Source organism: Saimiri boliviensis, chromosome 9, assembly GCF_048565385.1.
Source record: "Saimiri boliviensis isolate mSaiBol1 chromosome 9, mSaiBol1.pri, whole genome shotgun sequence".
NCBI lineage: Eukaryota > Metazoa > Chordata > Mammalia > Primates > Cebidae > Saimiri > Saimiri boliviensis.
Window position 1 is genome coordinate 62346980 of NC_133457.1, and position 26746 is coordinate 62373725.

At 38.7% G+C, this 26746-nt stretch overlaps 1 protein-coding gene across 28 annotated transcripts in view; it reads right to left on the bottom strand.

The window, feature by feature from the left end:
* Window positions 1–26746, bottom strand: part of LRRFIP2 (LRR binding FLII interacting protein 2) — a 137130-nt gene that overhangs the window by 16592 nt on the left and 93792 nt on the right. For 18 of the 28 annotated variants that reach the window (XM_039461907.2, XM_039461906.2, XM_039461897.2 and 15 more), the window contains 3 exons: window positions 17825–17995; window positions 9383–9475; window positions 6844–6936 (listed from right to left, as the gene is read on the bottom strand). In XM_039461907.2, coding sequence (XP_039317841.1) covers window positions 6844–6936; window positions 9383–9475; window positions 17825–17995 — 357 coding nt within the window. The remainder of the gene's footprint in view (window positions 1–6843; window positions 6937–9382; window positions 9476–17824; window positions 17996–26746) is intronic. The other 10 variants (XM_039461912.2, XM_039461910.2, XM_039461911.2 and 7 more) reach the window with 1 other exon arrangement.

Sequence of the window (26746 nt, forward strand, 5' to 3'; positions counted from 1 at the left end):
AATAAAACTTTCCTTACTGCCTGTACATTTTTATTTGGTGAACAAAACCCACATTTCATGTTTAACTAAAATAGTTTATTCAAGAATATAGCTGATTTTGGCCGGGCGCGGTGGCTCACGCCTGTAATCCCAGCACTTTGGGAGGCCGAGGCGGGTGGATCACGAGGTCAAGAGATCGAGACCTGGTCAACATGGTGAAATCCCATCTCTACTAAAAATACAAAAAATTAGCTGGGCATGGTGGTGCGTGCCTGTAATCCCAGCTACTCAGGAGGCTGAGGCAGGAGAATTGCCTGAACCCAGGAGGCGGAGGTTGCGGTGAGCCGAGATCGCGCCATTGCACTCCAGCCTGGGTAACAAGAGCGAAACTCCGTCTCAAAGAAAAAAAAAAAAAGAATATAGCTGATTTAAAAAAAATATTCTGGAATAAAAAGAACTGTTATACATAAGGTATTCTAACTAAATCCTGGCTATAGATTGTTCTCCAAGTAGTGTGGCAAAATGCTCAAATACCACTTAATTTAAGATAGTTAACCTCCAAAAGGATTCAAGGATCGTTTCTGAAAATTTAATTAAATATAACTGAGATTTGGTTTTCTGTTATACTCCCAAAATGTGAAAAACAAAACAGTGACAAAATAAATACAGCCAAGCTATAGACAGTTACAGAATATGGATTTCAGAATCAGGTTTGGGTCCTGGCACACACTTGTCCTATGCCTCAGTTTCCTTACCTGAAAAGCAAGGAATAATAGCACCCAACCCAAGGGCAGAGGCATAAAGTAGGCATAAATTAGGGTAACGCACTGCCTGTTATGCCCAGAGGGATAGTTCAGGAGGAGTAGGTTGGTGATTTCATTTGTAAATTCCCTGCCCTTTCCTTAATCTCACAACAGTCAGCTGAGGACAATGCAGAAGCAGGAACATACTTTGGCCATCAATGAAAAATAAAATTTACCATAAAAAAATAAAATCTATTGTAAAAGAAAATAACCCAGAATTAAAAATACATCCAAGGGGCTGGGTGCAGTGGCTCACTGTAATCCCAACATTTTGGGAGGCTGAGGCAGGTGGATCACAAGGTCAGGATATCGAGACCATCCTGGCTAACATGGTGAAACCCTGTCTGTACTAAAAATACCAAAAAATTTAGCTGGGCGTGGTGGCACATGCCTGTAGTCCCAGCTACTTGGGAGGCTGAGGCAGAAAAATCTTGAACTCGGGAGGCGGTGGTTGCAGTGAGCTGAGATTGCGACTCTGCACTCCAGCCTGGCCGACGGAGCAAGAATCTGTCTCAAAGAAAATCAAACAAACAAACAAAAAAAACACACAAGGTAAGTATCCTATGCAGGAATCTGACAACTGGCCTATTTGAAAAAGCCTTTCCCCACATACTTTTGTTCATATATTTAATGTCTTCTGAAAGCATTCCTATTAACCCAAGAAGTTAAACTACAACAAATAACTTTCCTCTCAGTTCACTGGATTTGGAAGTGGGACAACTAACTGCTGAGTTACTGATGGCTGAATAGTTGGGCAATTTAAAAAATCATTTTAATCCTATTTTGCAACCAAATAGGTAGCAAGTAAATAAGGGATGAGAGCAACTACCATTTGTATAGCACAAATTATATGGCAGGCACTATTCATATAATTTCTCTCATGTTATTTTATATATGAAACCTCTACATATCCTGTGAAGTACCTGTATTATCACCATTTAGCAGATCAGAAAACTGAGGCTCAGAGTGGTTATTTTTTGCCCAAAGTCACAGTAAGTGGCAAAGCCAGAAAATGAATCTTGTTCTTCTTGTTTCCAAAGCCCTTGCATAGTTTTTTAAATATCACAGCCCTATGAAGGCCACATTATATTCCCTTATTGTTGGCCCAGATGATGCTGGGAAAGCAGTCCATAGGACAAATCCTACCCTTCACTTATCCAAACTGCAATGTCAATCTCTGACTTCCTTTCAACGATTTACATTCACACTATACGATGTGTCTCAAGTCTGCCTGTGAATTAACAATGTGGATTTCTAGCACCGTCTAGCCAGTATTAACACTCCATTACATTAATAATTAATAATAAATGAAACACTGCGAAGACAAAGCACAATACTTTCCCATATGTTGAGTGTCACTTTAATCTCTATGGGTTAGGTATTTTTGGTTACTGCTGTCTGCATGCATAGTTATGCCATGTGTCACCACATATTACTGGGTAAATGATCACTGTCACAACATGCTATATATAAACACCACCACTGGATATAAAAGACCTCTGAGGAACAGGCCAATTTGAAACTGGGAATTCTAGCAAATTATATACATGACATTTGCTCCTCTTCCACGTCTTATTGCACTGGGTTTTATTTTTACCTTCAGTCTTTAAATTTCCTCTTCCCATAATTATAGATGGGAAAATAAAATACATCCTGTAAATTCACCCATTTCACCACAAAGTTTGAGGACTACTAAAATACCTTATAATTTGATCAAAGTATTCACGCTAACTCTAAAATCTTCCCTATTACCTGACCATATAACCACTACCCTTGTGTTTGCATGCAACAATAGCTCCTATAGAATTTTTTTAGGGTAAAAAGTACATGCTGGTAGAGTTCAAAATAATTCTTTATCCCTGACCTAACCTCAAATTCTACCATCCAGGAGCCAAAAGGATGTGAGCAATGGGCTGAACTTTTGGGCAAAAGGTTAATTCGCCACATAATTGTATTGGGGAACAAACATCTTTGGTCAGAATGGGAGTGAGTTTCTCCTGGGCCTGGACTGTAGAGATACGCAAGTTGTTCTACACATGGGCTCCAGGTGTTTAGAACCACAGTGGAGCTAGAGTTAAGAGCAGCACTAATGAACTGCACTTTAACCTAGGAATAATGGACATACGTCTTCATCCTGAAAATGAAGCTAGAGACAAATGATTCATTAAGTAGTCGCTGAGCATACTGAAGATGTGTCTTTTAAGTCAAGGGAGGACCACTGCCCTTGTATTATAATGATAACAGATGTTAGCAAGGACATGGAGGAATTGGAACCCTTGTTCACTAGTGGTAGGAATGTAAAATGGTACAGCTGCTACAGAACACTAGGTATAGCTGTTACTCAAAAACATTAAACACAGAATTACTGTGGGGAGGGAAGGGGACCCACTCCAGCAATTCCGCTTCTGGGTACATACTGAAAACAACGGAAAGCAGAGTCTTGAAGGGTTATTTGTACACCTGTGTTCATAGCAGCATTATTCACAATGGCCAAAAGGTACATGTGTCGATACCTCAACAGAAGAATGTGGTATATACATAATGGAATATGATTCAGCCTTAAAAGGGATGGACATTCTGACATAGGCTGCAACATGAACCTTCAGGGCATTATGCTAAGTGAAGTAAATCAGATACTGTATGATTTCACTTATACCAAGTACCTACAGTATTCACATTCACAGAGACGGAAAGTGGAATAGTGGACGCTGGGGTTTGGGGGAAGGGACTAAAGTGTTTCACGGGTACAGATTTCAGTTGGGGAGGATGAAAAAGTTCTGATGGTGGTGATGGTAGCGCAACAACATGAATGTACTCAATGCCACTGAACTGTACACTTGAAACTAGTTAAAATGGTAAATTTTATGTTATTTGTGTTTTAGCACAATTTTTCAAATTAAAAAAATAGAGTCAACTGGTGATTCAACAACTTGGACGAATCTTGAGGGACTTTATACAGAGTGAAAAGGGGTGATTCCAAAAGGTTTATACTATATAATTCCATTTTTATCATATTCTTAAAATGGCAAAACTATACAAATGGAGAAAAGCTTAGTGGTTCTCAGGGCTTGGGAGGGAAGGGGAGATAAAGGTTATGACTATAAAAAGGCAAGAGGAAGAGAAATCGCTTACAATGATGGTGATGGAAATGTTCTGTATCAAGGGCAATATCCTGGTTGTGATATTGTACTGTAGTTTTGTAAGATGTTACATTTGGGGAAAATTAAGCAAAGAATATATAGGATCTCACTGATAAGTTTCCTTTCTTTCTTCTTTTTTTTTTTTTTTTTGAGACAGGGTCTTGCTGTGTTGCCCAGGCTGGAGCACAGTGACGTGATCTCAGCTCACTGCAACCTCTCCCTCCTGGGTTCAAGTGATTGTCCTGCCTCAGCCTCCCGAGTAGCTGGGGTTACAGGTGTGCACTACCACACCAGCTAATTTTTGTGTTTTTAGTAGAGACAGGGTTTCAACATGTTGGTAAGGCTGGTCTCCAACTCTTGACCTCAAGAGATCCACCATCCTCGGCCTCCCAAAGTGCAGGGATTAATGGCATTAGCCACCGCGCCTAGCCCTGTTTAATTTCTTAACAACTACATGTAATCTAAAATTCTGGTCAGGCAGTGGCTCATGCCTGTACCACCACCACTTTGGAAGGCCTGTAACACCACCACTTTGGAAGGCCAAGGTGGGCAGATCACTTGAGGTCAGGAGTTTGAGACCAGCCTGGCCAACCTGGTGAAACTCTGTCTCTACTAAAAATACAAAAATTAGCTGGATGTGGTTGTGCATGCCTGTAGTCCCAGCTACTCAGGAGGCTCAGGCAGGAGAATCGACTGAACCTGGGAGGTGGAGGTTGCAATGAGCCGAGATCATGCCACTACACTCCAGCCTGGGGAAGAGAGAGAAATTCCACCTCAAAAAAAGAATACTAGGGCCGGGCGTGGTGGCTCACGCCTGTAACCCCATCACTTTGGGAGGCCGAGACAGGCGGATCATGAGGTCAAGAGATCGAGACCATCCTGGTCAATATGGTGAAACCCCATCTCTACTAAAAATACAAAAAGTCAGCTGGGCATGGTGGCGCGTGCCTGTAATCCCAGCTACTCAGGAGGCTGAGGCAGGAGAATTGCCTGAACCCAGGAGGCGGAGGTTGCGGTGAGCTGAGATGGCACCATTGCACTCCAGCCTGGGTAACAAGAGCAAAACTCTATTTCAAAAAAAAAATACTAAAATAAAATAAAATATTCTCCAAATAAAAGCCAAATAATTTATATTTCAAACTGAGACATTTGAAGGGTTTCTATGGCTGGTCTAAGATCATCAGTTTAAAATACTAAGGCACTCATACAAGCTAGAAATCCTGGACATACAGATCTGTGTAAAAGAAAACTACTGTAAAGTCCTAAAAGAAGCCTATTCTAGGCCAGGCACCCACCTTAGCCTCCCAAAGTGCTGGGATCACAGGTCTGAGCCACTACGCCTAGTCCAAACTTTTTTTATTTTTAAAGAAAGGGTATCACTCTGTTGCTTAGGCTGGGGTACAGTGGCACGATCATAGCTCACTCCAGCCTCAATCTTGTGGGCTCCAGTGATCCTCCCACCTCAGCCTCCTAAGTAGCTGGGGCTACAGGTGCATGCTCTGCAAATTTTAAAATTCTTTTGTAGACACAGGATGGGTTTCTCTATGTTGCCCAAGCTGGTCTCAAGCTCCTGGCCTCAAGCAACTCTCGATCTTTGGCCTCCCAAGTGCTAGGATTACAGGCATGAGTCTACAAACTCTTAAGAGGTAATGGCATCTTCCCATGTGTATATTAATGACAGAGGTCCTTGGAGTGATGAAAAAGACTGGATCCTGCTAACCACTGGTTGGGCTTCAGAATGTTTCTAACAACATTCTGAGGGTATGATCCAGAGGGTTACATATCCAGGCATGTCTCTCAGAGATGCTTTCAGGGATCTTTAACAACTATTCCCTATCCCACCTAACCTTAAGCAGAACAAGAATTTTCTTACATGTTGTTTCCTCTGCCTTTCCCTGACAAGGTAAGCCTCTGGCAGCTATGGCTAAGTGGTTCCCCTACTGCAGAACAGACAGCTCAGCCAGGTGATGGGACTACCAATCAAAGTCCACATGAGATGAACTGGAGGGAATTTTTTCCAGCCTTTGGTGTATGTGCAAATCTACCTGCAAGACTTAGCAAAACAGCAATGAAGACATTTCATTTATCTGGGTCCTTACTTGGGGGAGATCTGTGGTTATAATTACAGACAGCCACCCTAGGAAGTCTTACATTCCTATCCATTTCTGTAATTAAATTGATTTTAATCTCTTCCTATTTTATTCACCAACAATTTATAGGATGCTAATAACTTCCTCCCACCTACTCTCTTCTTATCCAAATTCTTGTAATGTAAGGATATCAAGTTAACCACAGAGTTTGAACTGAATGCTTGTGGCTGTTTCTGGATAAGAATCCTAAGGGAGGCCAGGCATGGTGGCTCACACCTATAATCCAAGCACTTTGGGAGACCGAGGTGGGTGGATCACCTGAGGTGAGGTGGTCAGGAGACCAGCCTGGCCAACATGGTGAAATCCCAGCTCTATTAAAAACACAAAGCATTAGCTGGGTGTGCTGATGTGTGGCTGTAATCCCAGCTACTGGGGAGGCTGAGGCAGGAGAATCACTTGAACCCAGGAGGCGGAGGTTGCAGTGAGCTGAGATCATACCACTGCACTTCAGCCTGGGGGACACAGTGGGGACTCCATCTCAAAAAAAAAAAAAAAAAGGAATTCTAAGGGAATACAGAGAAATTTCCTTTAAAAGTTCCTACTTACACGTTTTACAAGCCTAGTGTTGGCTGAAAAGTAGAGTTCTTTCCAGGCACAACATCAGGTTTTCCCATGGGAGTCTCTTTCTATCTCCTGCTTGTTCATTTTTTCATACTGTGTAAATGTTCAAGAATAATCAAAAGGACAGGTTTTTTTGAATCTCTAACTTAAATTCCATTGTTGTAGTCCTCATCAATGAGCTTCTAACCAAAGCCCAATTTCATCTCATACCCCAATTTTTTTATCTTTCCAAAGAAGTGTCTCCTGGAGGTCAAACACCTCTTTTGTCATGGTGTCTATTTTCTGCTGCATGCGCTGCTTCTCCTGCAGAGGAAGAGGGGAAGAGAAGTAATAAAAGAGCAGAAAGAAAAGGAAGGGGGTTTGAGGGAAGAAATAAAAATAAAGCCGATAAAGAAACTTAACCAAAAGGGAAAGTCTGTGATGAACAGGAAAAGCAAAATTGGTTTGCCAAAAGAAAAGATGACATTCACAGTCTTGGCCACATGATTCCCACTGGCTTACCCATACAAAAGTAAGGAAAGGAACCAGGAATGACTGTTCCAACCACAGCTATGTGGCATGAGGCCAGCTACAATTTCTGTATACATACAGCTCCATATGTGTATTCATTCTGTGATAACTGCGTTTTTTCAAACAAGAATTTACATTTCTAGAGAGGGAAATTTAGGTTTGCTTATGAACAAATGATCTTTTATCTTAGAGAACAAGCAGTAGTTGTGAATTTTATTATTATTTTTTGAGACGGAGTCTCGCTCTGTTGCCCAGGTTGGAGTGCAGTGGTGAGATCTTGGCTCACTGCAACCTCCATCTCCTGGGTTCAAGTGATTCTCCTGTCTCAGCCTCCTGAGTAGTTGGGATTACAGGCATGCGCCACCACGCCCAGCTAATTTTTGTATTTTTAGTAGAGACAGGGTTTCACCACGTTGGTCAGGCTGGTCTCAAACTCCCGACCTTGTGATCCACCCGCCTCGGCTTCCCAAAGTGCTGGGATTACAGGCGTGAGCCACCACGCCCAGCTTGTTATTTTTTAAGCAGAACTGATCATTTTGAATTTCTGTCAGCAAAATCTATGATAGCAAGAACACCATGAATTTGGTATTATTTTAAAATTATTTATATTATTTTAAAGCATTTAAATTTAGCATTTAGCAATCCGTAAATGACCTTTCCAATTAAGCAATGGCGCTTAACAAGTTTTCTTCTTATGCATTATTGGTAAATTATCATCTCCTTCTTTCCCTACTCATACATGAGGTACCTTACCATGGAATTTTCAATTCCAAAGACCAAAAAGCATTATTTGTAATATTTAAAGTCTTTCAGCATAACCATATATACTAACATCTAAAAGATGTTAATTCTAAATGTAAAAAACCTCTAAAACTAGTTTTCAAAATTTGTATGCCTAGCATCTAAGCTACTAAAGAAGCCACAGTGGTGAACTATAGAAATCAAGCATTATATTCTTCTTAAATGCAATTACAATTAAAAACTAGAACACTTTACCAACCCTAACTTAAGCTATTGAATCTGAGAAGCAGCTCCCAAAGCAGGCTTATTTTATGAAATCATAAAAGTGGGAAAGTATATGTTTTAATTAGAAAAAGAAATAAATGGTTGGCATTTTGGCACAAAAAGATATAAGAACAAAAAGGGAAAGAATTTCACATTATTTAAAAATACTGGCAGGATACAGCTTCTGGAAAATATGCTTCCTACCTCATATGGAGAAAAACTAAGAAATTTAACTTCACATGTAATCTGATAGATCCAAAAGGTTATCTGTATCTGCACTTGAAATCCACAAATTCTGGGTATGTTCAATTATTCTTAATAATGACAAAACACCAATCTTCGAAATTTAAAAAGTCATTTCTTTTTCTCTATTAAATGGTTTTTTAAAAGTCATTGGTAGAGAGAGAGATTAAGAGGTAGTTCTGAGGGGAAAGAGGAAAAGAGGGAGAGAAAAAGAAAGGCTAGGGTCTGAGTAGCCAGGAGTGTGGACCATTAACATCTATGCTTCCTGACATCTCTGGCCTGTCAACACTAAATTAATAGAAGCCTTTGATAGCCAGCACTAGAGAGTGGGCAGGATACCCCCTCAAATTTATTTCCATATTTATGTGAAAGCATCATCTCAAGAGGGGAAAGCACATTTAAAGAAAGAAGATGTGTGCAACGGAGTGGGCCTACAAGGAGGACAAATGCTGTCAAAGAGTTCCTGGTGTGCGGTGCTTCACTCCATTCCTAAGATGCTGCCCACAATGTGGGCGTCCCTTCGCCTGCAGAAACCTGAACTTTCAGACTAGCCATTCATGACTTTTTTGTACAGAAGGTACCTTGACATTTCTTCTTTTTTCATTTAGCCACCTCAGAAATGTATCTACCTGAGTGAAAAATCAAACTTATTCCCCAAGAATCATGCATTCACTAATTCCAAAGAATAATGTTACCCTCTAATTTTTCCCTTTGTCCATTTCCTAAGATACCTTTAAGAAACAGTGTGCTGAGGAATAAGAGACACAAAAATTTCTGCTACCCAAGGGGGGTAATGTTTACAGGATTTATAGTATCAATTTTTAAGCATGATCTGGTTTGTGTTTGAAAAATTTTAGTGTACAGTGAAATGCAAAGAGACCAGTAAACTCTTTGATGCATCTTAATTCTCCTTCCCTCCCAACACACACATCCTCACCCCATTCAACTCCTTTTTGTCAAAATTAAGTATTTCCACAGTTCACATGCGTACCTCAATAAGCTCATCTCTTTGCCGAAGGCCTTCTTTAAGTTCTTCCATCTTATGCTGCAGCACACTACACATATGTTTCTGCCTTTCCAACTCCTGTTATTAAACAAATGATATCATTTACACAGGTCATGGCACACAAGAAATTTGAAAACATACAATACAACACACAGATTAAGTATGACCTCCCGAAACATGCCCAAACTCCTGATTAATAGTAACTTAGAAAAACTGTGTAATTATTTATCTAGAAAACCTGAACTAATCAATGGCAAAATTATTATAAACAAAAGATAATTTAGTAAAGTAATAGGTTATAAAATAACATATACAATTCAGTAACATTCATAGATGCAAATAAAAATTTAAAGAAGGAATAACAAATCAATATTAAGCCAAATATATACATGTAAACTTACAAGATATATCAAAAACCTATATGAGGAAAATTATAAAATACATTCCCAAAAGACAGAGAAGTACAACTGAATAAATGGAAAGGCATACTGTCTTCTTGGATTAAAAGTCTCACAACATTATAAAAATGCCAGTTCTCCCTAAATTAATCTATAATTTAATGCTGTACAAATAAAAATACCATCAGGTTTTAATTTTCTCATCAGAGCAAGGCAAGTTGATTTGAAAGAAAAACACAAGAAAAAGTAGCCAGAAAAATACATACTGAAAAAGAACACCGGCCTTACCAGATAGTAAAACATAAAGTTTCTATAATTAAAACAATGTTGTTATGGCACACGAATATAGACCAAGAGAGCAGAATAGAAGATTCAGGAAAAGACCCATTTACATATACAAATATATTTAAAAACAACAAAAATAGGAGCATCTCAAATCAATGAGAAAAAAAAAAAGACTTTTAAGTTTGTAATGTTGGGATAACTGGATATCCATTTGGAAAAAGATAAAATTGGAACCATACCCCACACCACAGACCAGGATAAATTCCAAATCAATCAGAGGCGTACATAAAGAAAGTCAGGGAGTGAATGGGGGAAGAGGGAAGGAAAGGGAGAACGAACTGTACAGGAACTAAAAGAAAAGTAACCAAGGAGTAGAGCAATCTTTACTAAGAAAATGACTCAAAAATCCACAAGCAATGAGGTAAAGGTACATTAAACTAGACTACATAAAAATAAAAACTTTGCCAGGCATAGTGGCTCATGCCTGCAATCCTAGCACTTTGGGAGGCCAAGGCAGGCGGATCACTTGAGGTCAGGAGTTTGAAACCAGCTTGATCATCATGGCGAAACCCCATCTCTAGTAAAAATTCAAAAAATTAGCTGGGCACCTGTAATCACAGATACCCAGAAGGCTGAAGCAGGAGAATCACTTGAACCCGGGAGGTGGAGGTTGCAGTGAGCAGAGATCACTCCAGCCTGGGTGACCAAATGAGACGCCATCAAATAAATAAATAAATAAATAAATAAATAAATAAATAAATAAATAACTTTGGGCTGGGCCTGGTGGCTTACAACTGTAATCCCAGCACTCTGGGAGGTGAGGTAGGTGGATCCCTTGAGTCCAAGGATTCAAGACCAACCTGGGCAACAAAATATCCAAAAATTAGAAAATTAGACAGGCTTGGTGGCATGTGCCTGTAGTCCCAGGTACTCCAAAGGGTGAGGTGGAAGAACGACCTGAGCCCGGGGAGGTCAAGGCTAAAGTGGGCCATGATGGTGCCAATGCACTCCAGCCTGGCAACAGAGTAAGACTCTGTCTCCAAAAAATACATAGGCAAATAACTAAACTTTTGAATGGCAGAGAATCTCTAAAATGAGAAAGAAAAAAAGCACTAACTGCATAGAAAAACAAACTACAGAAATGGACAGTTTACAGAAAAAGAAATGAAAATAACTCTGAATATGAAAAGATACTCATACTAAGAGAAATGGAAACAAACTATTTGTCTCACCAAACACTAGTAAAAGTTAAAAACTTGACAACATATTCCAGGACGGAACTATGGGGAAGGAAACAAGCCCTCATAGATTTTGGTGAGAATGCAATAGTATGAAGCTTACAGAGGAGACCTCAGCAGTATCTTGCAAAACTACAAACCTTTCCACACAGCAATATCACTCTTCAACATAGATACATTGGCCAAAATACAAAAAGACCTATGCAGTATGTTATTTCTACAGGACTATTTTTAACAGCAAAACATGACAAACTTGAAGGTCTATTAATAGGGAACTGGTAGAATAAAGTATGGTACATCCATACTGTGGAATAATTATGCAGTGGTGAAAAAGAATGAGCAAGATATCTCTATACTACATTCATCATAAAGTGATAAAATATGGATGCAGAACAGCATTTATATTAATAGTATGCTACCATTTTCTAAGAAAGGAGAATAATGAATACATATATTTTGAATGATAAATATATATATATACACACATATATATCTTTTTAGATTAAAAGTGGCTACCCGATACATCTTTTGAGATTTGAAAAATGGAAAGATAAACCATTAAATTTTTAAATTCCCTAAAGGAAGGAGAAAACAGGGATAAAGTGACAGAGATAGAAGATTAACTTCTTCAAATGTATTTTCTTTGTTAACTTGACTCAAGATCTATGTAACTATTCTATATAATTGTAAAACAAAATTAAATTTAAAAAGCAGTTCCTAGTGGAAACAACTCAAGTGGCCATCGATAGATGAATGGATAAACAAAACACAGTATATACACAGTGGAATATTATTCAGCTTTAAAAAAGAAGAAACTCTTGTGACATGCTACAACATGGATGAGCCTTAGGACATTATGTTAAATGAAGTAAACCAGTCACAAAATGATAAATTATTATATGATTCTACTTACTTATGAATTTGGTACATAGAGTAGCCAAATTCACAGAGACAGAAAGTAGGATAGCAGTTGCCAAGGGCTGGTGGGAGGGAGAAAGGGGAACTGTTTAATGGGTATAGAGTTTTCATTTTGCAAGATGAAAAATTTCTGGAGATCTAATGCACAATAATGTGAATATGCTTCACACTACTGAACTCTACACTTTAAAATGGTTAAGATAATAAATTTTGTTTTTTTATAACAATTAAAAATTTTAAAATAAAAATAATTTTAAAAGTAATTCCTAAATATTGAAAATAAAATGCAGTGAACCTACCTATAGATCCGATTAGTAGCACAAAAAGAAACTATTTCAAGCAACTTCTAAAAACAATAGTTTGGCCATATAAGGACTAGTGGCAAAAATAACAGCAAAGCAAAATCAAACAAAATAAAAATCTTTTGCCTATTTTCAGTAATTAAATAGTTAGTGTTAATGTTGGTATTGCTATTCTACATAACTTGGGATAAAGCAAAGAGAACAGAACGTAACAGAATTACTATCATCTCTAGAAACTTTGAGAACTAGGAATTGTAGTGTGGGGGGGAAAAAAGATACAGATGTAAGACAGAAGAGGTTATGAACTGGCAGCATGAACTCATAATATATTTTGTCATTAAAAACAAAAGAAAAACTTCATACATGTTTCCCAAATGTATTCACTGAAAAGACCCATAAACAGTGTCCAACCTAGTGGCAATGAGCATCTCTAGCACTCACACTAAAAAAGAACTAGGGCTCCTTGTGCAAATGGCTGATCCCAGGTCTGGGGCGGAAAATGTACAAGGTAAGACTGGAAAATCTGTCAGAAAGCAAAAATCTATCAAAAACAATTAGACTCACCAGAAGTACTTGCAGATCAACCTGAAGAGGTTCACATTAGCCAAAGATGGGACAATTTTAGCATCAAAAAGAATAAAAGCTGCAATGCACTGAAGACATCAAATGCTTGAATTTATGACTTCATATTAATATTTTAAGAGAAAAGTAGTTGGTCACTGTAAGAAGTCACTCAACCGATTCCTTTTTTTTTTTGAAAACTCACAAAGGGAGAAAATAATTGCAAATAATATATCTGATGAAATACTTATATCTAGAACATACAAGCAGCCTTATAACTCAGTAATAAAAAGACGAAACCCAATTTTAGAATGTGCAAAGGATATGAATAGACATATTGCCAAGGAAGATATGCAAATAGCCAATAAGCCCATGAAAATATGCTCAAAATCATTAAGTCACCAGGGAGATGTAAATCAAAACCATAACTATTAGGATGGCTGGAATAAAAAAGTCAGATAACAAGTGTTGGTGAGGATGTGGGAGAATCAAACCTGCATACATTACTGGTGTGAGAATATAAAATGGTGCAGGACTTTGGAAAATAGTCTGGCATTGTTTAAATGGTTAAACACAGATTTGTCGTGTGAATCAGCAATTCCACTCCCAAGTATATACTTAAGAAAAAGGAAAGCACATGTCCAGACAATGCACAGTGGCTCATGTCTGTAATTCCAGCATTTTGGGAGACCAAGGCAGGAGGACTGCTTGGGGCCAGGAGTTACCAGCCTGGGCAACATAGCAAGGCCCTGCCTCTTAAGAAAAAAAAAAATGTTCAAAAAACAACCTGTACACAAATGTTTATAGCAGCATTATTCTTCACAGGAAAAAGTATAAACAACCCAAGTGTCCACCAGTGCACAAATGGATAAACAAAATGTAGCATACCCATAAAATGGAATATTAATAAGCTATAAAAGGAATTAAGTACTGATACAAGGTACAGCATGGATGAACCTTGAAAACATGATGCTAAATGAAACAGCCAGTCACAAAAGACCATGTATTATATGATTCCATTCATGTGAGTCAGGAATAGGGAACACTATAGATAGAAAGTAGATCAGTGGTTATTACAACTGAGGGGTTTGGGGAAGAGAGGTAATAAAAATATACTAAAAGTAACTGTCATGAAGGTTACCCATATATATGAATATACTAAAAACCACTGAACTGTACACTTTAAATGGATGATTTGTATGGTATGTGAATGTATCTCAATAAAGTTGCTTAAAAAGAACATTAAATAAGCCAGGTGCAATGGCTCATACCTGTAATCCCAGCAGTCTGGGAGGCAGAGGTAGCAGATCACCTGAGGTCAGGAGTTTGAGACCAGCCTGACCAACATGGAGAGACCCCGTCTCTACTAAAAATACAAAATCAGCTGGGCATGGTGGTGCATGCCTGTAATCCCAGCTACTCAGAAGGATGAGGCAGGAAAATCACTTGAACGTGGGAGGCGGAGGTTGCAGTGAGTAAAGATTGCACCATTGCACTCCAGCCTGGGCAACAAGAGCAAAACTCTGTCTCAAAATAAATAAATAACATTAAATAAATAAACTGGTAATGATAAAATCAGAACATCCCATTTTGCAGCCCCTATTCAATGAAAGGATCTAAGCACTCACCTATGGCATAACAGCTAGCCACACATCTGGACCTCCTGAAGGAAGACAACTACATCATCTTTGAAGCAGACTTTCCAAAAAAACTGAAGTTATATTTGATTAAGTCTCTATGCCTTACTACCAATGTACAGAGCATACAGAGGACAGGGGAACATGGTAAAGACACTATGGGGATGAAAACAGACAACATGTAAGACTGGGAAATATTAAGCAACCCAGTTTCTTCAACATATATATTACAAGGAGAAAAAAAGGGAAAGGGAACCTATACATGAAAAGAGACTTAAATATTTATCAACTAATTCCAAGGCGTGAAACTTATCTGGATCCTGACTTTTTTAAGTATAAAAAAGAAAAATCATTTATGGCATTTTGAAACTGCTAAAATTTTAAATGATTGAATATGTAATATGAATTATTGTTAATTTTACAGGTATGAAATGGTCTTTTGATTATGCTTTAAAAGAGAAACAATGAGCTGGGCGCAGGGACTTGTGTCTGTAATCCCAACACTTTGGGAGGCCAAAGGAGGAGGACTGCTTGAAGTCACGAGTTCAAGACCAGCCTGGGCAATACAGCAAGGTCTCATCTCCGCAAAAAGATATTTAAAAAACAGCCAGGTGTGGTGGCATGTGCCTACAGTTCTAGCTACTCAGGATCGCTTGAGGATGGGAGATCAAAGTAAGCTATGACTGTGCCACTGTACTCCAGCCTGGGGAGCAGAGTGAGACCCTGTCTGTAAAAATAATAAAATAAAATAAAAATATAAAACAAAATAGTTATTATAATTCCAAGAGGCACTAAAGGCATTTAGAAAAATTTTGTTAATACTGTATAATTATTATTGAACGGTCCTTCTCTACTCTCACTACCTGTTTCTGTAATGAGATACACGCCAGAGTGCCTGACCTCTTTGTTTATCTCTGAATATAACATTCTATTGTACAAAGCAATAGTTGTTTAGAATGAGAGAGCTCGGAGTAAAGCTATGTTAGAAAGAGATACTGTCACAAAGTCTTCTGCAACATGGTACGTGAAGCAAATTTCCAAGGTATTGAAAAAATCTAATAAATTTTAGGTTTGAAAAGTGTAAGAAGGCCCATCACGGTGGCTCACAACTGTAATCCCAGCACTGTGGGAAGCTGAGCGGGGGAGATCGCTTGAGCCCAGGAGTTGGAGACCAGCCTGGGCAATGTGGTGAAACCCTGATTCTATATAAAAAAAATTTTTTTAATTAGCCAGGCATGGTGGTACATGCCTTTAGTCCCAGCTACTCAGGAGACTGAGGTGGGAGGATCACTTGAGCCTGGAGACAGAGGTTGCAATGAGCTATGCTCCTGCCACTCCAGTCTAGCCTGCGCTACAGAGTGAGACCTTGTCTCCAAAAAAACATACAAGATTAAGAAAAACAAAACAAACAAAACTATGCATACTAAAAAAAAACTATTACCTTCTATAATAACCAAGAGAAAAACTAAGTTGGTTAAAATAGCTAATTATAAGGGTTTTCTTTATTTTAAAAAATGCTCAAGAGTATTTGAGATGATAGAAAGATAATTCATTTTAGTACTGACCATTATATACTTAGCATGAGATTTTACTTTAGTCTAATAGAGGCAAAGAGCCAAAAAGAGATATGAAAAAATGTGTGGGACAGCAAAAAAAGGATTCCATAGGACTCTAGGAAAAGCATGATGGCTCAGAATCTCCAAAAATGGCCCAAAGGGTTTACAAGAAGAATCAAAGAGGAAACCACCTTTTGTCAGCACATAATGGTCTTCCACAGGCCACTGTCAGTCCAATATGAAAACAACTAGAAGCCTCTTCTTCACCATCTAAATACCAGTCCTAAATAATTTTAGAGCAGTTTTAGATTCACAGCAAAATTATGTTTAAAGTACAGAGAGTTTTCATATACTCCCTGTCCCCATACATGCACAGTATACCCTATTATAAACATCCCACACTAGAGTGGTATGTTTAATTCTATCAATGAACCTACATCAAAGTAGGTTACATTAGGGTTCACTCCTGGTGCTGTACATTCCATGGTTTTGGACTAATGTATCAATACATGCATCCATAGTAACATGCATCCACCATTATAATATGATACGGAATAGTATCACTGGCCTAAAAATCCTTTGTGCTCTGGTCTATTCATCCCTCTGTCCTCCAAACACCTGGCTAACACTTTTTGAATGTGACCAAACACAGGCTCGAATGGGCATTTTAGCCCTCAAGGAAAGAAATTCCTATAAAGACTATGGTAGTAATGCTGGCCTCTTGGACATTATATAAACAGCTTCTCTCCCTTTGTTTTGTGCAAATTCAGATTGTTGTTTCTAATAATTTACCAATACGCATTTCCTAAATTATTTTCTGGATTTTTTTATATTAGCAATGTAGTAACAATCCATTTCTGGTAATAATATCCATTTGACCTCTGCTTGAACTGACATCAATACTTTAAAAAGTCTGAAACATACGCTTTTAAAAGATCCCAATTTGTTTTCTGCAGTTGTCAAAGAGCAAATCTTGGTCTTGGGCATGAGTTTTATTCTCCATCTGCACATTTTAACATTATAGCTTACAAACGTCTAAAGAAAACATCTTTGGATTTCTAACCCACGTCTCCAAATTGCTGATTTAAAATAACCGATTAAAGACATCTATCCAATTATTTAGAAAATGAATTCTCTTGAACCATTCAGAAGTTCATAGAAAAGAATGAATCATTTTATTGAGAGTCTTTGGAGCTTTGCGGGAGTTCCAGCCACTTATAACTGGAAGAAGTAAGTAACTCACTGTAACTGACCCGATTAAGAGATAAAAAATGAAGATAAAACTTTAGGTCTATTCTATTTTCAGAAACTTAACAGAAGACATAAGCTTTTCCTTAGGAAAATAATTTTTAAAAAATAGAAAAGGAAAATATGTCAGGGCCCGAAACCTCATGGTGTTCTTTCAGTTTCCTTGGGCCATTCAGTTTTGACTGAAACATCATTCCTAAGTAAGTATGCCACAATCTTCCATCACTTTATAAGTGGCAGGCTTTTGTTTTCTGTCCCAAGAGAAAATAGTAGATAAGCATTACCTTTGATTTTTCTTCATTTTCTCTATAAAATTCCGCCATCTGTTCCTCCTGCTCTTCAATAACATCCTTGAGTGTATCTACCTGGTAGATCAAATTGTTCTTCTCATTGTCTAACTGTGCATTGGAAACCATGGCTTTCTTGTATTTTTCTTCCACTTCAGACAAAGATTCCTAAATGAGAGTTGAATTCATCAGTCTGATATCTAAAATATGCTAATTGTATATATGCAATATAACAGGAAATTATGGCACTGCCACAAACACATAAAGATGCATTTTCATAAAATACAAGTGGTTTGGGGAACTCCTTGTTTAGTAACATGCACGTGAAACAGGAGGACAACAATAAGCCGATAATGCTTTTATAAGAACAGTATGTGCTCTCTGTTCCCCAAGAAAACAAAATTAAGCAGCAATATAGCCTCTGAAAGATGAAAGAAGTACAAACAACATGTATCTGTAAGTCATGAAATGAATCACTGTTTTCAGAAATTTTACTCTTAACAGTTTTAATAACAAACTGGTGGTGTTCAGAATGCAGTGATACCACAGAATATGGCCTCTCTTTACATAAGTGAACTTCATACTCATTTGAATTTTGCCACTTTCTAGACAGTTGTTTCCAGTACTTTCCTGTTCTGCATTAAAATGTCGATATAAAGGTAAATATTTTTTCCCAGCAATTACCCACATTTCAGTCATGTTTAAATAAGCAATACAAAAATGTGTATTTTTAAAAAAAGCCTGGCCAGGCATAGTGTTTCATGTCTGTAATCCCAGTACTTTGGGAGGCCAAGGTGGGTAGATCTTGGGCCCTGAAGCTCAAGACAAGCCTGGGCAACATGACAAAACCTTGTCTCCACAAGAAAATACAAAAATTAGCCAGACACGGAGGCCCACCTGTAGTCCCAGCTACTTGGGATGCTGAGGTGAGAACACTGATTGAGCCCAGGAGGTCACAGCTGCAGGAAACAGTGATAGTGCCACAGCACTCCAGCCTGTGTAACAGAGCGAGACCCTATCTCTACCAATCAATTAAAATAAAACAAAATAAAGAGTTTGATCTAGAGCTACAGTTTTGAAGTTAAAAAAAAGAAAAAAAGGCACCACAAAATGCCTGAAGTGTTATATACCTCAAATTTTTCCACCTAAGGTAACTTACATGTTTGTGTGTGTATGTGTGTAACTGTATCTAATTTGGTAATTACTACTGCTTAGTGACTTTTTTAAAGCTAAAAAAAAGGTTTCACATAGGAAAAGTAATCATTTATGGAAATAAATTTTTAAAATATTGGTGCAAATGTTTATCAGTGAAATGGAATTAAGAGCCCAGAACTCTCACATTTAAAATCAGTTAATTTTCGACAAAGGGGTCCATATAACTCAATGGGAAAAGAATAAATGGTATTGAGACAAGCATGGGTACCCACAAACAAAAGAATGAAGTTGGACTCCTACCTCACACCATACACAAAAATTAACTCAACATGAGCCATGGATCTAAATGTGAGAGCTAAAACAATAAAATGCTTCAAAGAAAATATAAACAAATCTTCATGACCTTGGGATAGGCAATGTTTTCTTAGATACAACAAAAGCACTATAAACCAGCGGAGTGTGGTGGCTCACGCACGCCTGTATGTAATCCTAGCAGTCTGAGAGTCCGAGGCAGGCAGATCACTTGAGGTCAGGAGTTCCAGACCAGCCTGACCAACATGGTGAAACTCCATCTTTACTAAAAATACAAAAATTAGCAGGGCGTGGTGGTGGGCCTGTAATCACAGCTATTCAGGAGGCTGAGTCAGGATAATTGCTTGAACCCAGGAGGCAGAGGCTGTAGTGAACTGAGATCATGCCACTGCACCCCAGCCTGGGTAACAGAGCGAGACCCTGTCTCAAAAACAAACAAAAAGCACTATAAACCATAAAAAGATAAGACCTCATCCAAATGTAAAACTTTTCTTTTGGCTGGGCACTGTGACTCATGCCTGTAATCCCAGCACTTTGGGAGGCTAAGGTGGCCGGATCACAAGGTCAGTTAGTTTGAGACCAGCCTGGTCAACATTGTGAAACCTTGTCTCTACTAAACATTAAAAAAAAAATTAGCCAGATGTGGTGGTGCACACCTGTAATCCCAGCTACTTGGGAGGCTGAGGCAGGAGAATCATACCATTGCACTCTGGCCTGGGTGACAGTGCGAGTTTTTCTGTCTCAAAAAACTTTTTCTCAGCTCACTGCAACCTCCACCTCATGGGTTCACACAGTTCTCCTGCCTTAGGCTCCTGAGCAGCTTCGATGACAGACACATATCACTACACCTGGCTACTTTTTTATATTTTTAGTAGAGATGAGGTTTCACTAAGTTGGCCAGACTGGTCTCAAACTCCTGACCTTGTGATCTGTCCGCCTCAGTCTCCCAAAGTGCTAGGATTACAGGCGTGAGCCACCTCACCTGGCCCAAATGTAAAACTTTTATGCTGCAAATGATATAATAAAGAAAGTAAAAAGACAACCCATAGAATGGGAGAAAATATTTGTAAGTCTTACATCTGATAAAAGACTTATATGCAGACTAATATATAAACAACTCTTACAACTCAACAATAAAGGACACACAAATTAATTTAAAAATGGGCAAGGACCTGAATAGATATTTCTCCAAAGAGGATATGCAAATGACAAATAAGCACAGGAAAACATGCTCGGCATCATTAGTCATTAGGAAAATGCACATCAAAATCACAATAAGATACCACTTCACATTCACTAGGATAGCTATAATCTAGAGCAAAAAATACAGAAGACAAGTGTTAGTAAGGATATGGAGAAACCAGATCTCTTATATATTGCTGGTAGGAACATAAAATGGTGCAGCTACTTTGGAGAACAGTTTGACAGTTCCTCAAAATGTTAAACATAGACCTAGCAATTCTATTCCCAGCAAACTACCAGAGAGAATTGAAAAGATATGTGTACACAAAAACTTGTACACAAATGTTCACAGCAGCATTACTCATAAAAGCCAAAAAAGTATAAACAACCCAAATGCCTATCAACTGACTAATGTATTAACAAAATGCAGCAAATCCATATAGTGGAATACTATCCAGCCATTAAAAAAAGACTGAGAGTTATTATGACATAGGTGAATATTGAATATATTATGCTAAATGAAAGCCAATCACAAAACATCACATATTGTATGACTCCATCTGTATGAAATCTCCAGAATAGGTGAATCTCTAGAGACAAAGTTAGTGATTGGGTTTCTTTTCTGGGTGATGAAAATGTTCTACAGATGAGTTGTGGTGCTAGTAGCACAACTCTGTGAATATGCTAAAAAAAAAAAAAAAAAAAACACTGAATTAAAATTTTAAGTAAATTTTTATGGAATGTGAATTACATCTAAAATAAAAATACATACATATACACACACACACTTTTTTTTTTAATTTTTTTTTTTTGAGACAGGGTCTTATTCTGTCGCCCAGGCTGGAACCTCCTCAGACTCGGGTGATTCTCCCACGTCAGCCTCCTGAGTAGCTGGGACCACAGGCACGTGCCACCACACCTGGCTAATTTTTTTTGCAGAGACAAGGTTTCACCATGTTGCCCATGCTGATCTCAAACTCCTGGGCTCAAGCTATCCACCTTGCCTTGGCCTCAGAAAGCGTATTACAGGTATGAGCCACCGTGCCTGGCCACACACACTTTACGCTCCATAAACCAGAATTGAGTTGTCAGGCAAGATTTAAACTAGGATTAGAAACAACAAATTTGTTTGTTTGTTTTTTGAGATGGAGTCTCGCTCTGTTGCCCAGGCTGGAGTGCAGTGGCGCGATCTCAGCTCACTGTAACCTCCGCCTCCCGGATTCAAGTGATTGTCCTCCCTCAGCCTCCTGAGTGGCTAGGATTACAGAAGTGCACCACCATGCCCAGCTAATTTTATTATTATTAGTAGAGACGGGGTTTGACCATGCTGGTCAGGTTGGTCTCAAACTCCTGACCTCATGATCCGCGTGCCTCAGTCTCCCAAAGTACTGGGATTACAGGCATGAGCCACTGCACCCAGGCTAGAAATAAATTTAACCAAAACAAAGAATATAAGTAAAGTCAATTATATGGTGCTCTAAATATATCTAAATGTAGCTTACTATAATGCAGAATAATTATCCATCTGAGAGGGTAATAGCAGAAAAAAGTCCTCATCACAACTCAGTCCCATATAAAACCACATGAACACCAGAATTTAAGATAGCTCAAGTACTAGATGCATGCACAAAATATATAACACAATAAATAAGATATAAAATGTATGCAATGTCATCTTCCTTTAAACAGTAGACCACAAAAGACGGTTTTAAATGGAAGTGTCAAGGTATTTTAGTGATCTTAATCTTATTCAGAGTGATACCCATTAGGAATTGGTTTTACTTAAATGCTTATTTATTTATTTATTTATTTAGAGACAGAGTCTCACTGTGTCACCTGGCCTGGAGTGCAGTGGTGCAATCTCGGCTCACCGCGACCTCAGCCTCCCAGGTTCAAGTGATTCTCCTGCCTCAGCCTCCTGAGAAGTTGAGATTATAGGCTCCTACCACCTGATTTTTACATTTTTAGTAGAGACAAGGTTTCACCATGTTGGCCAGGCTGGTCTCGACCTCCCGACCTCAAATGACCCCAGCACTTTGGGAGGCCCAGGTGGGCAGATCACAAGGTCAGGAGATCAAGACCATCTTGGCTAACACAGTGAAACACTATCTCTACTAAAAATACAAAAAATTAGCTGGGTGGGGTGGTACGAGCCTTTAGTTCCATCTACTTGGGAGGATAAGGCAGGAGAATTGCTTGAACCCGAGAGGCAGAGGTTGCAGTGAGCCGAGATTGTGCCACTGCACTCTAGCCTGGGCGACAGAGTAAGACTGTCTCAAAAAAAAAAAAAACTGCCTAGGCGTGGTGGCTTACATCTGTAATCCCAGCAATCTGGGAGGCAGAGTGGGAGGACTGCTTGAGCCCAGGAGTTGTAGATCAGCCTGAGCCAACATGGTGAGACCCTGTTTAAAAAAAATAATTTTTTGTGGCCGGGCGCGGTGGCTCAAAAGTAATAATAATAATAATTTTTTTAAAAAAAAGAACAGCACTTTCTAGAAGTCCTTAATTAAACTTAAAACCAATAAAATTGAAGCAAGTGCCTATTTCTTTTTTTTTTTTTTTTTTTTTTTTTTTTTGAGACGGAGTTTCACTCTTGTTACCCAGGCTGGAGTGCAATGGCGCGATCTCGGCTCACCGCAACCTCCGCCTCCTGGGTTCAGGCAATTCTCCTGCCTCAGCCTCCGGAGTAGCTGGGATTACAGGCACGCGCCACCACGCCCAGCTAATTTTTTTTCTTTTGAATTTTTAGTAGAGACGGGGTTTCACCATGTTGACCAGGATGGTCTCGATCTCTTGACCTCGTGATCCACCCGCTTCGGCCTCCCAAAGTGCTGGAATTACAGGCTTGAGCCACCGCGCCCGGCCTGCAAGTGCCTATTTCAGACCCATATATGAAATATACATTCATATGTGATACCATCTATATATAAATGAGATTTTCTTAAGGTTAAACTTTTTTTTTCTTGAATGGTGGGTTCCTGACTAATATCATAACATCTAATAATAATAATGAATATTTACATTTTCTTTACATGCCTTATTGTGTTTAATCCTTTCAGTAACTCCAACAGGTAGGTATTATTTATCATCATGCCCATTTTACACGAGAGAACTGACAGGGATGCTAAGTCACTTGAGGCTGGTCAGTGTCAGGAAGAGGTAAATCTAACTTTTTCAACAATATTTTATTTATTTATTTTTTTTAGACACAAGGCTTTACTCTGTCACCTAGGCTGGATACAGTGGTATAATCATAGCTCATTGCTGCCTCAAACTACTGGGCTCAAGCAATTCTCCTTCCTTGGACTCCCAAAGTAATGGTATTATAATAAATAATATAGATAAGGCAAAAGTCTTCCTTGACCATGCTCCCTCCAGAGGCACAAGCACTACTGGTTTGGTAGAGAATCTTTCAGGCCATTTCCTATTTGTTTACAGTATAAAATATATACCCTTGACTTCATAGGTATTTTTAATACAAATTATATATAGGTATGGCCACTACACCTGGCCCAGAATATTTTCAATAATTCTCAAACGTTATCTATCAGTTGAAGTAACAGCTGCTTTAAAAGTACCTAAGCAGGGGCCAGGCACGGTAGCCCATGCCTGTAATCCCAGTGCTTTGAGAGGCCAAGAGGGAGGCCTGCTTGAGCTTAGAAGTTAAGACCAGCTTGGGCAACATAGCAAGACTCCATCTCTATAAAAAATTTAAAAATCAGCCAGGTGTGGTGGTGCACACCTTTAGTCCCAGCTACTCAACAAGCTTTAGGCAGGAGGACTGCTTGAGTTCAAGGTGGCAATGAGCTATGACTGGGTCACTATACTCCAGTTTGGGTGATAGAGCAAGAGACCTTGTCTCTAAAAAAGAAAAAAAATTTGAAGTACCCAAGCAAAACACAAGATTTTCATTGGAGTTTTAATAAATGATATAGATAAGGCAAAAGTCTTCCTTGACCATGCTCCCTCCAGAGGCACAAGCACTATTGGTTTGGTAAAGTATTTTTCAGGCCATTTCCCATTTGTTTATAGTATAAAATATATACCCTTGGCTTCATATATATGTATTTTTTTTTTTTTTTCCTTTTCAGACAGTCTTGCTATGTCACCAGGCACCAGGCTGGAGTGCAGTGGCACAAGCTCGGCTCACTGCAACGCCTCCCCCCACCACCGGGTTCAAGCAATGCTCCTGCCTCAGTCTCCCAAGTAGCTGTGACTACAGGTGCCTGCCACCACGCCCAGCTAATTTTTGTATATTTTAGTAGAGATGGGGTTTCACCCTGTTGGCCAGGACGGTTTCGATCTCTTGACCTCGGGATCCACCTGCCTTGGCCTCCCAAAGTGCTGGGATTACAGGCGTGAGCCACCGCACCCAGCTGACTTCATATATATTTTTAATACAAATTATATACTCTACATTTTGTTCTATAGCTTGCCTTTTTTCAATATTATCTTGGAAAGCTTTCGGTCACTATAGATTTACTATTGTTATTTACTGCTATAACTCTCTGATTAAATTTAATAAGGTATTGATTTTAATAGTTTTTAAAATGGGTTAATGGGTTTAATCCTTTGATTTACAGAAACATTAATCTTTTATGAAATAGATCACTTAAATTTTAAAATTCGTATTTTACTACATTTTCTGGGTAATAGCACACACTATATACTAGTACACCATGGGCAAATACTGCATTAGCAATAATAACAAACTTTCCTGATAAAAGGAAGGACAGAGGAGAAAGTAGCTGAGAGCATCCCAAAGGCAAACATAATAAGAGCAATGTCACAAGCAATGAGCCAACATCCTTCTTCAATAGGATACATCACACCACCATGCTTGGTCACCAATCAGACAATTTTTCTTTATTTTTGTGGGGTTTTTCCCACTTCAAAGTGTTAAGGATAAATGTAATCTGAAGTCAAGTTCAATTATACTCTGGCATAAATTAGAAAAAGGGATCTCCTCTGTTCAAATCTCAAATCTAATCTGTTCTGTATTCTTCAAAGAATGCAGTAAATTAATGGTAGCTCTAACATGTAAGGAAAAAATGTTTTAAATAAAGTAAAATGACAGTAAGAATGCCCCTGAATCGCATGATTGCTTTCCTGATATACTGTTACACATATGACTTCAATATAAGCATATTAATTCAATGTACTGGATTTGTTTGAGCCAAGATATTTCTAAAAGTTGTATCTCTAAAACCTTAAAAGAGAGATCAAATTCTAAAGATTAAAGAAGCAAGATTAAATGAGAATATCAACTAAGTCTATCATTCTTCTGATATTTACTGAAAAACGCATGCTGCTCTATCAGCAGCTTTCACACTTCCCTCATGGGTACTTCCTATTGGAGGTCTCACCTTTGTTGGTCCTAAGTCTTACTGTTTCTTCAAGTCATACCATTTGCATGAAGGGGTACGATAGCTGGGCTACTTCAAATCATGCCATGGTGGATGACAAAAGCCTTGCCCATGAAGTCCATACTTTGTCCTTTGGATATATCCTGAGTCATCTTTCTGAATGTCTTGCTTTTTGGTTTTTTAGAGGTGTAGTGTGTATTTTGCTTTTTTGTTTCTGTGTGTGTTTGTTTTGAGACAAAGTCTAGCTCTGTCACCCAGGCTGGCGTACAAAAGCACAACCTCAGCTCACTGCAACCTCCACTTTCCTGTTTCAAGCAATTCTTCTGCCTTAGCCTCCCAAGTAGCTGGAATTACAGGTGCCTGCCACCATGCCCAGTGAATGTTTTGTTTTTAGTAGAGACTGGGTTTTGCCATGTTGGCCGGGCTGGTCTTGAACTCCTGATCTCAGGTGATCCACCCATCTAGCCTCCCGAAGTGCTGGGATTACAGGCATGAGCCACTGTGCCTGGCGTGCAGTGTGTATTTTGATTCAAATCAGGACATACAAGTGTTCAAATAAACTTTTGGTTTCTTCATAATAGGAGGCTTGAACTTCAGAATAAGAAAAAGAAGAGCATGATACCCAAATGCTATTTACAACTAAACTGTCTGCCTCACACATTAATACAGAAAAACGTTAGTCATCCTTTCTGGGAAAAGATAAAGACCATTTAAATTTACCTCCAAATTCTTTTTTTTTTTTTTTTTTTTTGAGACGGAGTTTCGCTCTTGTTACCCAGGCTGGAGTGCAATGGCGCGATCTCGGCTCACCACAACCTCCGCCTCCTGGGTTCAGGCAATTCTCCTGACTCAGCCTCCTGAGTAGCTGGGATTACAGGCACGAGCCACCATGCCCAGCTAATTT